This window comes from Thermobia domestica, chromosome 13 (assembly GCF_964235325.1).
Source record: "Thermobia domestica chromosome 13, izTheDome1.hap1.1, whole genome shotgun sequence".
Lineage (NCBI taxonomy): Eukaryota > Metazoa > Arthropoda > Insecta > Zygentoma > Lepismatidae > Thermobia > Thermobia domestica.
Genome location: NC_137466.1, coordinates 179,841,220 through 179,856,185, shown reverse-complemented (window position 1 = coordinate 179,856,185; position 14,966 = coordinate 179,841,220). Strand labels below are relative to the sequence as shown.

Below are 14,966 nucleotides of genomic sequence, written 5' to 3'. Positions count from 1 at the left end.
TCATTTCCTCTTACATCCTCATTCTACCATTTATTTAATCACTATTCATCCGTATCTCTTAATCTAAAGGCCATAATCGTACGAGTTAAACTGAAAGCTTTTTATTATTATTATTATTATTATTTATTATTAACATTATGTCTCTCCTCTTCGTAAGTACACTTGTATTTTATATATATAGTAATTGGCATTGTCGCAAAGTGCTCTATCTTAATACTATACCTATCGGGTTTACCCTTCATGTAAATTCTGAAGGGACACTGTCCCCGAAACCCAACAAGTTGGTATGATCCTGGATTCATCAAAATTCTACAACGTTCACAAAAATTTCGAACAATTTTTTTATTGTTGTCAGCTTATCAATTTTGTCTGACTCGAGACATGAAATCATCAAATCCATAAACATTGACATTTTTTTTTTTTTTTGGCATTATTGCTGGATAAATGGGTCGGAAGTACGACAAATCGGTAGTACAACGCAATTTGGTTTGGGGCCGCGGTAGATCAGTCGTAGACCGTTCACTTTTGGTGCATGGGGTTCCGGGTTCAAACCCTGCTCTCGCCAAGTGAATTCTGTGGTGGAGAAACACCGTGTGCGTGGGTTTCTTCGAGGTTTTCCCGTTTCCTCCCACTTTCTTCATTCCACCATTTCATTCGTTTCTCATCATCATCGTTTCATTTCAATTCAATCTGGTTTCTTCTGGTACACTTTTTAATGCACTTTGTGTTATCTGCAAACCTATAGGCCAAACTTTCATCGAAATCTGTTTTTCCATGATCCCATATCATTAAGGTGTTTCTAATTCCATTCACTTTCATTAAAGAAAACCGCTTTACGGTTCATTCCTGTCACATCTATTATTTCATCTGTAATAAATATTCGAAATGCTTCCAGTTTTTCTCAAAACTGTTGCTGTATCAGTTCTCACCATACTTGTTCTTTATAACGTTTTCTTTCTTCTCCGATACACATTTGACGGTTTGTCGATCCACCGAGTTCCATCCCTAAATTTCACATAATTTCCACACTATGGACAGAATTCTCAAATTCAACCTCAGAACAAGAAATTGCATAATCGTATTCGTAATTTTTAAAAACAAGGCCCAATTCAATATTTGTTCCATCTAATAAAATATACTTTCATCAAAAGAACTTTCGAACAAAGCACACATCATATTTTTATCACTGCAACACTGACGACACCTACTTGTCCTGGCCATTGTAAAGTATTTTTTGCGTTACACAGAAAAAAAATATGTAATTTTCCAGCAGTGGGGAATCATTCAGTACAAAACAAACCAGAAGGTATGATGGAGCAATCTTTAATTTATCTTCAAAGTTGCTAGACAACCTAGAAATCACACTTCTATTGATTTTATTTCTTTACTGAGGACACGTAACAGTATTTTGAGCAACTACTTACTAAAATTTAATTAAAATGTGACCATTTCTACTTCTACTGTGCATCTGCACTCCACATATTAGTTGAAACATATTTTAACACCTGATTGAAAGTATGCCTGCGAGAGTGGAAGCTACCATCAGGGCTAAGGGTGGGCCAACACCATATTGAATTCCAGCAGTACCGATGGAAGGGCGCCACGAACTTGTAAGTCATTTTCAGCCAGGTGTCCGGATAGTTTTGATCACGTAGTGTAGATACTACCAAACATGACACTAAAATTACATCGAACTTAGTCATCAAGAAACTTGGACACCATAACCACGATCAATGATTTAGTATATATACTAAATACAGTGATAGCACTTTCTGACTGCTTTGAGGAAAGTGATAACAATGTTTTGATCCTGCTTCCGGAATACATCTATAGTATTACTACCATTTTCTTGTTTTTTTCCTATATTTCAATACAAGTGTTTTTAAGTGATTCATGCCGTTTTAGTGTCTAATAACTATAACCGTGTTTACATTATTTGTGTTTTTACAATGTATCAGTGTTTTTGTGTCACCACACCTTAGTGAATTATAAGTGTGTTTTTCAAAAATAATCTTGTAGATCATTTTATTTTTTTCAGTGTAGGGGTGTAAGGACCCCCACCTTTCAGTGCGAGCACATGTTATATTCATACAACATGTGTAGAGAGATGATTTTGTGGTAAATACGAATTCGTAATTTCGTTATAAAAATATGCGTAAAGTGGGATAAATTCGATGAATAAAAATTCAATGTAAGAACACTATTTTCCTTGGTAATTACAATTAGTTAACCTTGTATTTTACCTCAATTTCCATTTATCAATCATCAATGACATGAGCTCAAGCATGACTATATTAAACAATATTTGAGTTTTAAAAAATAACACTAAGCATCCTTATTGAATAAAAGTATAACTTAAAGAAAAAGTAAACACACAGAGAGAGAACATTAATAGAAAAATAATAACTTTAGTGTCCACAGTTTACTTATGCAAATAACACGTAAGCATTGTTTCAATGTTTTCTGGTGTTAAATTGGTTCTTTTGACGATAAGTATGTCATTGTAAGAAGAGGGAGCATTCTCCACATCAACATTCGAAAATGATATGTACATTAGTTGGGAGACATTTTCCAACGATTTCTGAATGCTCATCTAACAAATCCCGCAACACCCTTCCACACTATCCATTTCAGCAGTAGATACCGTTTGGAGCTCATTTTCTAACTGCACGTAAAATTTCAAAAAAACATAGTGGTCTATTTTCTTTAAAAAAAAAAAAAAAAAAAAAAAAAAAAAATCACGTTGCTAGTAACTGCCAAAGAATGGTAATGAATAAATCTAAAAGTGTCGAAAATTTGTCACTTTTGCGTAAATTTCATGGAATATCGAGACTTGTTGCAAATTTCCCTAATTCGACAGAATTTCGTATTTAATCGCGAGCGTAATATGGCTTAACAAATAGTGAAAAATTATATATTTTAGGTACACAACATTTTCATACAAAACTGATACATTTCGCACATTTCGCGTTTTCACGTCACCAAAAAATCGTGTCTCTAAACATGTGCCATTGTTTACAATCATCAAGCAGACGATACACATGAAATAAACAGGAAGACAAAAAGCCAGCACGACGGCACCCGAGGAGGAACGAGTCACCCAGAAATCCCCTCTAAAAAACGGACCCGAAGAGGACAGAAGTATCGGACTGATTGCATAACCAACACCTGCTCCTGAGGTCACCCTGGACGAAGGAGTTGAGTTGATTTTAGTTTAGCGTCCCTTTCAGCAGCGAGGCTATATGAGACGTGGACCTACTGATTAACGTGGAATCCGAACCACATGAGCTCCCGCCGGGAATCGAACCCGGGTCTCCCACGCCAAAGGCGCGTACGCTAACCGCTTAGCCACGGAGGAGCTCCCTGGACGAAGGAGTATTACCTTGCCCAAAATCCTGGAGGTTGCCATGAGCTAAGGGGATTCCCAACCTGAATCTCTAGATGATGTCATGAGCTAAGGAGGTTACCAAAACACCGTATCCTGAAGTCACTACAGACGCCCTGAAGGCTGCCATGAGAAAGGGTTCCCGTGCAAAAGTATTTCCTTCCTTCACCCGTACTTGTAATAAGGAAAAAAATGAAATGAAATCTGAGTTTTACGTCCCACGGTTATACCGGTTAGGCTAAAGGAGACGGTGATGATGAGTAATGAATGAAATAGTGGAATAAAGAAAGTGGGAGGAAACGGGAGAACCCCGAGAAAACCCACGCACACGGTGTTTGTCCACCACAAAGTTCACTTGGCGGGGGCTGGGGTCGAACCCAGGACCCCAAGCACCAGAGGTGAACGCTCTACCACTGAACAACCGCGGACCTTGTAATAAGGAAAGACCCTGATATAATTCTCTTTGTAAAAAGTAATCTTTTTATACAATAAATTTGGTGAAGGGTGTAATCCCGGACTGTTACTGTCTCTACCAAATAAACAGTACAAGATATATATATTAAATAATTTTACGTTTTCAAGATACCGAAGCTTTTATAGATTACAATGTAGTTTACATTAATCTACAAACTCGAATTACTTCTCTCTCTTTCTCTTTGTCTTCGGTTTTCCTAACTAAACGATACAAGTGAGATGGTAGAACAAAAACAATCGGAAACAAACCTTTAATAGAAGGCTGCGCCTCCTTTTTAGGTTCCTCTTCTTTCTTCTCCAATAATACTTCACACAAAACTTTCGGATCCACAATTGTTGTAAAGTCCTCATCAGATGGTTCGCTACAAAGCAAAGGGCAAGGCAACATGAGAAAGAGTCATGAAGAGTGGGGGAAAAAAAGTCATCAAGATATGAACAGAAATAAAGTTCTACTCTATTATATAAGGCATTACTTTATCCATATTTTTTCTGACATTATCAAAGTGAATATAGAAAAAAAAAATGTTTTCTATTCATTGAAACAGTTTTTAGTGTTTCACATCCGTACTTCATTTAACTTACATCGATTTCACTGATACTTCGTAGATTTATAACGGCTTTTTGTCACCAAAGGTGATAAAATTAAAATAGCATATTACTGACACCAACGAATTATTATTGCGAAGTTTTTAATTACCGTGTTTTCTCGCGTAGTAGTCGCACCTTAAGTCTGTAATGAAAACATTAGCCCAAAAAATTTCCCCGCACAGAAGTCGCAGTCTACGGTATTTTGTCTGTGAATAAGACTTTCTTTGAATTTTTTTTTTTCTTGCGCGAGTCCGAGCAAAAGAACTTTTTTTATGCAAGTGGATAGTACAAAGTTGGCCTTTGATAACATGTGCCACCGTGTCAAAAGGCTTTAAGACCATCATATCTCACGCTTTGGACGGAAGTGAAGATGATGTTCTGTAGAAGAATTACCCAGATTCGTCTGACGCAGATATGACAAAGTGAAACTTCGGATGAATTGTGAATCGTGCCTTTCGCATATATGGACTGCTCTGACATTTCTTGTGCGTATGTTTCTTCTTTGTGGTGTTACATAGTTGTTATTCATGTGTTTCCAGATTATGTAAATATATCATTCTTTTGTGCCAATGCCAAGAAGACAGTTTTGTCTCCTACGAATTGGTAAGTTACGAGTTTATTTTTTACAAGTTAATATTTTACGTATGTAGGCTATATTTTACTTTTTATGTTGACACAGTATCAAAATTTGAAATTATTTTGATCGTAGCTATAGTTGAATGGCACCTTTCCTCGCGTAATAGTCGCAGTTGGATTTTCGCGTTAAAAAATTGCTACAAAAAGTGCGACTATTAAGCGAGTAAACACGGTATTTATTTAAATGTAATATCCAAAATATTGCTCAATTTCAATTCTCCCTCAGTTCATAATCTTACTTAAGCGCTTTTCGTGTCACTGTTGTGGGAATTCATAGTTTAAAAAAAATAAAAAGAAAGAAAGAAAACATTAGTAAAATACATTCAAGAGAAACTTATGGTTCTGCGTTCATCGCGTACTGTAATATTGCTTTAGTTGTATATATACCTTCAGATGTATATACAATTACAGCGTTTTGTGTCCTCAGTGAAAGTAGTTCGCGTATTTTTGCTAATATTTGTAAATACGAATGGTACTAATTTTGTATTCGTATTGAAAGTAAATTATCTTTAAATAATTTCAGTAATCTCTGCTATCTTTATCAGTAACTTCTTTAACACTTATGCTAAATTTATTTTTATGTACCCTCTCACTTAAGAACTATACTATAAGAGAAGAATATCATTAATTGAAAACTTGTTGAAAAATCAATTCCGAACTACCAGAAATTTGTGAAATTTTGTACGCATCTTCAACGATTTTTTTTTATGTACTATCTATTAATACTAATATTCCTGCAAGTTCTTAGAATTAAAATATTAGGAAGCTTGTATATTGTAAACAATCCCTTTTTTCCCCATTTTCGGGCCCTCTGGCACAGCCCTGGATAAACACAGATCTGGAAATCACTTGCAAAAATAGTACTTGTAGTACTAATTACTTGTGACAAGTACTAATCTCCTGTCTTCAATACTAAGGGCGGGAAAAATATTTTCCCATGTGAGAAAAGCGCGCACAGCGCTCCAAATTACAGTAGTAACAAAAAGGATATTATGTAAAAAAAAAAAAAAAAAATCCCTGACACGTCCCTAATTATTGTACAATGATGATTCTTACGTCGTTTTGTTCAGAATCGAATAGGCTGTCAGAAAGTATCACTCAATGTCCCTATCATATACCCGAGCGGAGCAATAATTGCGAAAGTGGGATTTTTGGTCAAGAAATATCTTTTTTACCCTTTAGCCCCTCTGAACCCCCCTTCTGTGTTGACGAAGAGATCCGAAAAAATTGAGATAAAAACTAAAGGATCCACTAATTGTTTGTGTAGAACTCACCTCGGTCCCATGTGTGGGACGCGGTAAATTCATTAAATTACGATTGCTACTAGACCAGGCTTAAAACAAACTGGAATTATGAAATTGAGTAACTTTCATCTTTATTGAGCATTCTTTAACACAATATAAAAACTATTGGGATATATCATAAACAAATCACATACAGGGTGGGCCATTTACATTGAAACGCTTTCGTCATTCTTCAATTAATAAATAAGAAACGTTGAAACTTATGATGCAAATATCGACAGGGGGAGTTGTTCGCCATACTCTGCAATGCCATCACATTAACAGTGTTTCCAACTTTAATGTTTTTAAATGGCATTCCGTCAGAAAATTACATATTTCAAATTTACATGTTAAACGAAAAATTGTTTTGGGTGAGTTGTTGTGGTTAATAAGGTTTTTGACGCATTAAAAGCAATTGGTCAAGTGTTGTTCAGAGACTAATCAGTCGTCTTCTGGCAGCAATTCGGCCAGCAGAAGAAGACTGATTAGTCCTTGAAATAAAGGAGGTGATTGTTCACAAATATCTGTCCTCGGAGAACATGGAAATCTGTGTTAAAAATATCCGTATCATTGTGTTTATTCAATTCGGCCAAAAGTTCAGTGTTGTGTCAGTCCCTGTTCTCTCACAACTACCTAAGTTGCTACTATGATGTATTCATGACCAGCGTTGAGCACGACACACAAACATTAAAAGATAATTAATTATCTTTGTGAAAAAAAAAAAAAAAAATCTCCCAAACAATATAATACACATCGTTCTACACCAGGAATTTGAAAACAGTGGATTTGCATCTTTTACTATCGCCGCTGTTTGATTTTTCATATCTACTAAGCTCTAACACATAGTGATAACGAAAAATCTACGGAACCAGATCACAGCTTGGATTTCTTACGTAAGATTATTGATTTGTTATATAAAGCAATGAGAAATTATATTATCACCGACTTAAATTCTCGATTTCAATACCATCATATTGATAAATGATCTTAGCGCAAATACCATTTGTACTTACTGGAAATGTGGTTCTCTTTCAATTTGTGCCAATATCTGTTCTCTATCATTTTCGAAGCTTGAACCATCAGCGGAGTTGGGCTGAAGTCGCCCAAATTTCTCCTCAATCTTTCTAGCAAGTCGTAACACTATCTCTGTTAAACCCTTCTTTGAATCTTTTGTTTTTGGTAAGTCATTTAAAGCCCTGTAGCAGCTTGGAAAAAATCGTGCCTATAAAAAGTACAAAATAACAAAGCATATGCAAATAAAGTTTTAAAATTAATATTAACAAAATTACAATACCAGCCTGATTTCAACATTATAATTAGCATTAGAAACAAAGGGCATAGAACATTTACTGTATTTAAATTTCGTACCTCATCTTTGGATGTTATCCATCACCAGTAATTCAGAATGCTACACTTCTCAGTTTGTTTTTAAAAAAAAGAAAGAAAGAAAAAGACACACTGTTTTTCTATACCGCACAGAAATGACTCAAATTAACCACTTACTTACTGAAATACAATAAACGATAATTAAAATTGATGGAACACATTTATTTCAGATGTAGTCAACGTTACTATTCAAAGCCATATTGTCAACATGGAACAAGAAGTTACTACACATACACTATACTACTTGTACAAAGGGTACTAGGAAAGTTTTGCAATACAGTTTTATTTATTTATTTATGTATTTCAAAATAATTTCCTACCACATTCAATTCACCTCTTTATCCTCCGAAACTAATCGTTAAATCAGGTCTGCCGAGTTTCACTATGGAGTAAGGCACACTCGTCCCAAGCCCTCAGAAGATCCTCATTGCTGGAAAACAGCATCCATCTCAGCTTTATTTTCACATATGGGAACAGTGCAAAGTCGCAGGGAGCAAGGTCTAGTTTGAAAGGATAATGCTCAAGAAGTTTCAGTTTTGTAGTGATCAAATGTTCGGCGCAGGCTTTCGCGCGGTGAGCTGGAGCACTGATGATGGAGGAACAAGGTGTCCATTCTTGAATTTGGTCGTAGGTTTTTCATAGATGCTATGTCTTTAGGCAGTCACTGTTCACTGTACCACTTAGCTGTGCCTGTCTTTTGTGTGTCCAAAATAACACGTTCCAAAATTCCACTCGATCTGAAAAATACAGCTATCATTTTTTTTTCTTTACTAATCGGGATTTTCTGACAACTACAGGTGTATCCTCATCATCAAAGACCCGAACTTTGTTCTAAGTCTTGGTCGGCACATCACAATAGTGCAACCAAGTCTCGTCATCTGTCATAGTGATGTTCACATATCGAGACTGTCCCTTATCAAACATTTTTCCGCATATCCCTGCACCGTGAGACAGGAAATTTTCTTCACGTGAAAATGGTACGCAGAATTGAACGAATTGCTGGTTCATTTAGGTCTAAGGTATCCTTAATCTGCTGGTAGGTCACTCGTATCTGTCTTCATCAAACATTTTCCTAACAGTGGTAATGTTTCTTTCCGATAAATAATAGGCCATTGACTTGACGCAGCGGTTACTGTACAAATATGAATATGTGTCGCCATGCACCAAAAAGCACACTCCTGCGACACATGGTTGCGTCGTATTGTAAAAACTTTTCTAGTACCCTTTGTATCGTATTTCTTTATTCTATGTTCTACCAGCGAATAAATTTTATATATTCACAAAGAAAACGCTTAAATTAATTTATAATTGTAATATACTAAAAATTCACAATGAACGGCAACGCTGCTAACACATTAAAACAACTAGATCTCCTCGTTTAAAGCGTTAAGGGTTATTTTAAAATTTCCTTACAGTGCACCCAAAACCAATAGGGAAAAATTTGAAGTAAATATACAAACTAATAATCCGTCTTCGTTTATATTTATTTTGTATGCTTAACAGGACTTTTTGCTCTGATGAAAAAAAAAAAAAAAAAGATTCAAATAAATCCACTTTTTCAGTGATGACGTTTTATGTTAACAGTTGCACTTTCTTAATAAATTTTATTAGCAATAATTCACATACATGATTACATGCTATTTTAGTTGTTCTTTTTAGTCTTCAACATTAAAAAAAAAAAAAAAAAAAAAAAAAAAAACTAATTTGTACAGTCACACCAAAGTTTCCTCTCAGTTGCTTTCGAAAGCAGTTGAAAAATAACAAGTAGTTCCAACGCTTTCAACAAATCTAATTATTTCAATATGTTAGTACTGTTACTTTATAACTGTGTACTTTTAGTTCGTAATTACAGTGAAACTATACATGAACTTATTTGTTTTCTTTGACGACGACAACAACAAAAAAAAAAAAAAATCGTTGTTATCACATATTATAATATAAAAAGAAAGCTATATGAAACATGTAGCGTATGTATAACAAACTACTGAAATTGTTCCTTGTCAACAAGTAGTCTCTCTTCTAAAAAGATCACTCAAACACTCAGAGGAAGTGTGACCGCTTAGCGCTCGTAATTGATAACGTATGAACAATTTTGTAGCACTTAAAAGGTAAGAAATTTAAATATAGTTAACAATTTATCATCACTGACACAAATGCATGGTTTATAAATAACATATAACATGGAATTCTGTAATTCCAGCTCGAAAAGTGACCCAACTCTTTACGCAAAACTCAAGAAATTAATTGCTTATACTATATCTATATATTATATATTATATTATATTATATACAGGGTATCTCAAAAGTCCCCTGACATACGGTAATTCTATTATCAGAGTTACAACAAAATGTAAGAGGAAACAGCATATCGAAATGGGCCTGTCCATTTCAATTCAGGCAGATTTTTAGAAAATCTGTCAGGGTGATGTCACAGATATCCATCATACTGAAATATAGTGTTCTAGATACAAAATTATGAGATACATATTTTTTTGTTTTGCAGAAAAAAATGTTGGGCCGACTTAGGCTGCTTCAAAGTTCGAGGTCTATTTTGTCACAAGTTTTGGCGCCAAAAATTATAAGCGGCTGTTTCTCAGGAACTATGAAAGATATTTCAGTCGTTTTTTTTTTTTTTTTTTTTTTTTTTGTTTGTTTGTTTGTTTGAAAGGTAATGGAAAGGCCGTTCAAATGCATATACAACGAAACTCATATGCAGCGTTTGGGATGTGCTATTAATATAAACAGAACCCCTCTCCCCTTTTTTGACTCCCAAAATCTCGAAAAGGAAGTAACCTGGGACCATTATGGTAGGTACGATCTTGGCATTTGCCTGGTATGAATGAGGAAAATTCAGAAAACCTAACTCAAGATAGCTCGCCTGAAAAAGCTTTTACACTTTTCCGATCGAGTGTCACCACAGGGAATCGAACCCGGGACCGCTCGCACCAAAGGTCAGAGCGTTAGCGACTACGCTATGCAGGGACACTGTACACAATAATAATAATAAAATTAGATAAGATAGAATCCTTAAGGGCTGATAGTGTATTTAAGAAGAAAGAAACCTTAATATCCCATCATTATTACCTACTCCGGTAATTAATATATCATTATACTACAAATACCTCGATACACAATAAGGAGTCATCGAGTGAAACAAGATGAAGATGATTAAATATACTGGGTGGCCCAAAAATAACTATAGAGTACACTCTGTGTTATTATTATTATTTTCTTTATAGATATTGTAAATTATTTTGCCAGAAAACTTAAATGAAGAACAAAGAAAGCGGATTTTGAAGCAGTATTGGAAAACTGAAAATGCCCAGAGCCACAGGCAAAAGTGTTTCATATTCACCCACATCTTGCATATATCGTATCAAAACCACAGTTTGAACCAAGGAATTCAATAGCGAATTCACGCAAATGTGGAAGTCCTGAAACATCTATGACAAAACGAAAATAAGTAAAATTATGGTACTCCAAAAAGTTTGATCGATGTAACCTTCCCAAGAACATCACTGCAATGTTTACGGAAAAAAATACTTTGAAGCCCAAAACTGCCACACACACAACTCTCATAACTCTGGAGGATAACTCACTCAGGCGATTCTAATCCTGTGAAATCATGAGTAATCAAATCTCTGAACAAGGAAACTCACTTCTGGTCACATGAAACCTGTTTCAACTTGCGAGGTATTTGAAGAAATATAACTGTAATTATTCGGCTGACAAAAATTTCTATTTGATTGTCCAAACGCAAATAAATGCGCCAAGCCTCACAGTATTGGGTACAATCTCAGTCAAGGTGTTGTAGGACCAGTTTGCTTTGATGGAATTGTTGATGATAACTATTATCTAAATGTACTGCGCGAAGTGGTAGAGCCATAGTTCAAAACCAGGGCAAACTTCAAGAAATTGTATTTCCTACAAGATGGTGTAATTTCTTATTAGGCGTTGGTGGTTAGAAACTACTTTGACGTCTTTCCACAGCATTGGATTAGCTGACGAGGCAGCATTAATTGGCTACCATGTTAACCTGACCTTTCACCAACAGACTTGTTTTCTTGAGGCCTCCAAACAGTAAACGAAATGAATGAGTTTACAGAAGAAACATTTATGGACATTGATGCAAACTGCAATTGTGTCAAACGTAGGCTGGATACATGTTATAACGTAGATGGAAGACATTCAGAACACTTAAACGATAAAAACAGGGTTAAACATCTTCAGAGTCGTTCTTACTTGTGGTCAGCGGCATACTAAAGATTTGACTACCGCACGGTTCAATCGTTAGTTAAGCCGTAGTATGGCGCTAATCTCATGTATTAATGACTTCGAATACGGCTCACTGAATTTAATGTTGAATTACTTAGCATCTTTAATTTCCTATTATTTCATAGCCGTACATACTGTATATCTGTATACCTACTTTTCGGTCACTATGTATGTTACGTAACAAAGTACTGATTTCAAAAACTAAAAAAAAATCTGATTCTTTCACATTACAGAGAATCGAATTATTTCTTTTATATCACGGATTGGAGTTAATGTATCTATTTTTATATAACAAGAAAACTAGTCTAACAAAGACTTCATCTTAAGAAATTGTAACGAACAGTGGATGCGACTTTCAATAGTAGTTATTTTAAAATTCTATCAGAATTAAATAAAATTACTTTTAAATGAGATAAACTTACGATGTAGTTGAGTCTGTGCTGGTAGCATACGAGGTGAGAAATAACTATTCGTGGATCAGCTTTCTTGTTACACATCAAACAAACATACATAGGCTCCTTATCGTCGTAATCTTGAATTACTTCCACCAAGTACTCCAAACCTTAATGGAATAGAAATATTTAGAGCAGGTGTTTGCTATAAGTATTTCTAGCTAGTAATACCTAGAATTTCTCAATATTATATAATATATGTATGAATAATTCGTAACTGTCAATGTCTACGAGTATTTTTACGTTGCTTAAGTCACAAATTTAATAAAAGAACATATATTAATATAAACCATAACAACACATCTAAATTGTTAAGTGGATTTTATTACTTCAATATCTCCACACATGACTGACAAGAGTGTAATTCCTTTTATAAACATATGAGTGAACAAAACAATATTAACAATATCTTAATGCTTGACTGGCGGACACTTGGACCTCGATTTCCTTCTTTGGGCAGTTGTTCTATCAACTGATTTGCAGTGAAACGACTAGTATGTGCTTTTAGTGCTTTATTCCGCCACTATTGGCCAGTATTTCCTGGTAATTTGTAATAATAACAGCGTCCAAATTATGTTTATTTCTCCTTTGTTCTGTGCTTTTGGTATTTAATGTTGAAATAATGATAACTGTGTGTATATATATATAGTATGCCGATGGTTTCTAAATTGAAAATTTACTTTTACCAATTGCCTCAGTCAGGAGGTGTTTCAGAGAGTAAGCACCAAAACTCAGGAACACTAATCATGGTTATTAGCTAATTGGTAGAACAGCCCCAGGCAAATCGGAGATTAGCCCTCGCCAGTCCAACACCAAATTTTACTTATTCTATCATTATTGTGTCTACTAGAACTTGTAGCATTTGAAATAATTTACAAGAACAGTGGTATGTCGATACCTTGCTTGGTTCCATTTTATTAACCTAAGGATCCTATTAAATCCCCTGGATACATGATACGTACACATCGCTTCCTAGAGAAGCCGTACCTTCGAGTCCCTTTTACTAGTATCTGTATAAATAAGATACAGGGATCCTGCTTGTGGTGGCATCACAAGAAAACGGCTGAATCGTTTGAAATAAGATTTAAAAAGTTTGGTTTACCAAAACTCATTTATATATATTTACCCTGTCTGTCCACCTCGGAGTTAAAAAATCTCAAGAACAACTTGATATACCATAATCGAGTTTGGCCAGGATGTACGTGTCAAAATTAGGAATAGAGAGAGTACTTCACATGGAGGCGATATTCAATTCGGAAGAGGTAGAAATAAACCATTTCCGGTTTTTACGTTGATCACTATAAAGCAGAACAACAACAGACAGCTTGAAAGATTTTCTGTAATCGATTAAGAGTCTCAAGACAACATTTCATCTCCGTCTTTCTCTTTCTACTAAAACCGGAAGTGATACAAACCCACAACTTCCGGTTTTAATACTGATCACCATAGACCAAAAACGGTAAGAGAGAGCGAGGGTTTTTTTCAATCAATTTAGCATTCTAAGAATATGTATCATCTCCTCTTTTAATACTTAAAAAAAAAAAAAAAAATCCATTTCGCACTTAAATATTTAAGTTCTTATTCTTGGATTGGTCTTCCTTAACATGTCTGATGAAGGCGAAACTGTTACACAAATTTTATTAATATATATTATATTAGGTCCTTTGGCCAGGTTTGTTTTATTAATATTGTGAAATATTTCGAAGCTATAATGATGATGATTTCATTTGAAGTAGGATTGTGTAAGTCTTCGTGAGTCCAGGAAACTTAGAAAGGAAAACATATGACTTATCTCATGTGGTTGCTCATCCTGATTTCAGAGGGATTACTAGACACACTGTTTAATTCACGACTAGAGATAGGAATTTTAGGTGCAAAATTTTGGTCTAAAAATACAAAATAAGATAAGCTAATTTGATCATTTTATATATATAAAAAGGTGCTTTTTGTTTTTCGACTTCGTTTTATTTGAGTTCTCAGTTCTCAAAATGGTTTCATATCAGACCAGCAACCCATGAGAAAAATTAGTTTAATTGAATAGTATTAAAAATGATCCCTAGGGATGTACACTCATGTCCAAAATTATTGTCGCATATCTATAACTGTCTTCTTGTAAGAATATAATTTGATAACGAATTTCCCCGGTATTTCTTAAAATGTTAGTATGTGTATAATCGGCAAAGAAATGTACGTGGCAAATTTCATGTTGAAAGATCAGTAAATAAGAACATTACAACGAAAATAAAATTTTCTTGTCCATTTAGCAACATTTTATTTTACTCATTATAATTTTCATATTTATAATTCTTTTCCTATGACATTTACTACAAATATACATTTCTCGATTCTACACATAGTATCAGTATTAAAAGTATCCTGCAAAATCATTATCAAACTATATTCTTACAAGAAGACAGTTTTAGATATGCGACAATAATTTTGGACATGAGTGTACCGGTACCGATACTTCTGGATACATTTTTTATA

General features: G+C 34.6%; 1 protein-coding gene across 5 annotated transcripts in view; it reads right to left on the bottom strand.

The window, feature by feature from the left end:
• The window catches only part of LOC145668820 (uncharacterized protein CG7065-like), a 68,714-nt gene that overhangs the window by 17,650 nt on the left and 36,098 nt on the right, over window positions 1-14,966 (bottom strand). For all 5 annotated transcript variants that reach the window (XM_081736992.1, XM_081736996.1, XM_081736993.1 and 2 more), the window contains 3 exons: window positions 12,450-12,589; window positions 7,380-7,588; window positions 4,109-4,221 (listed from right to left, as the gene is read on the bottom strand). In XM_081736992.1, the coding sequence (XP_081593118.1) occupies window positions 4,109-4,221; window positions 7,380-7,588; window positions 12,450-12,589 (462 nt within the window). The remainder of the gene's footprint in view (window positions 1-4,108; window positions 4,222-7,379; window positions 7,589-12,449; window positions 12,590-14,966) is intronic.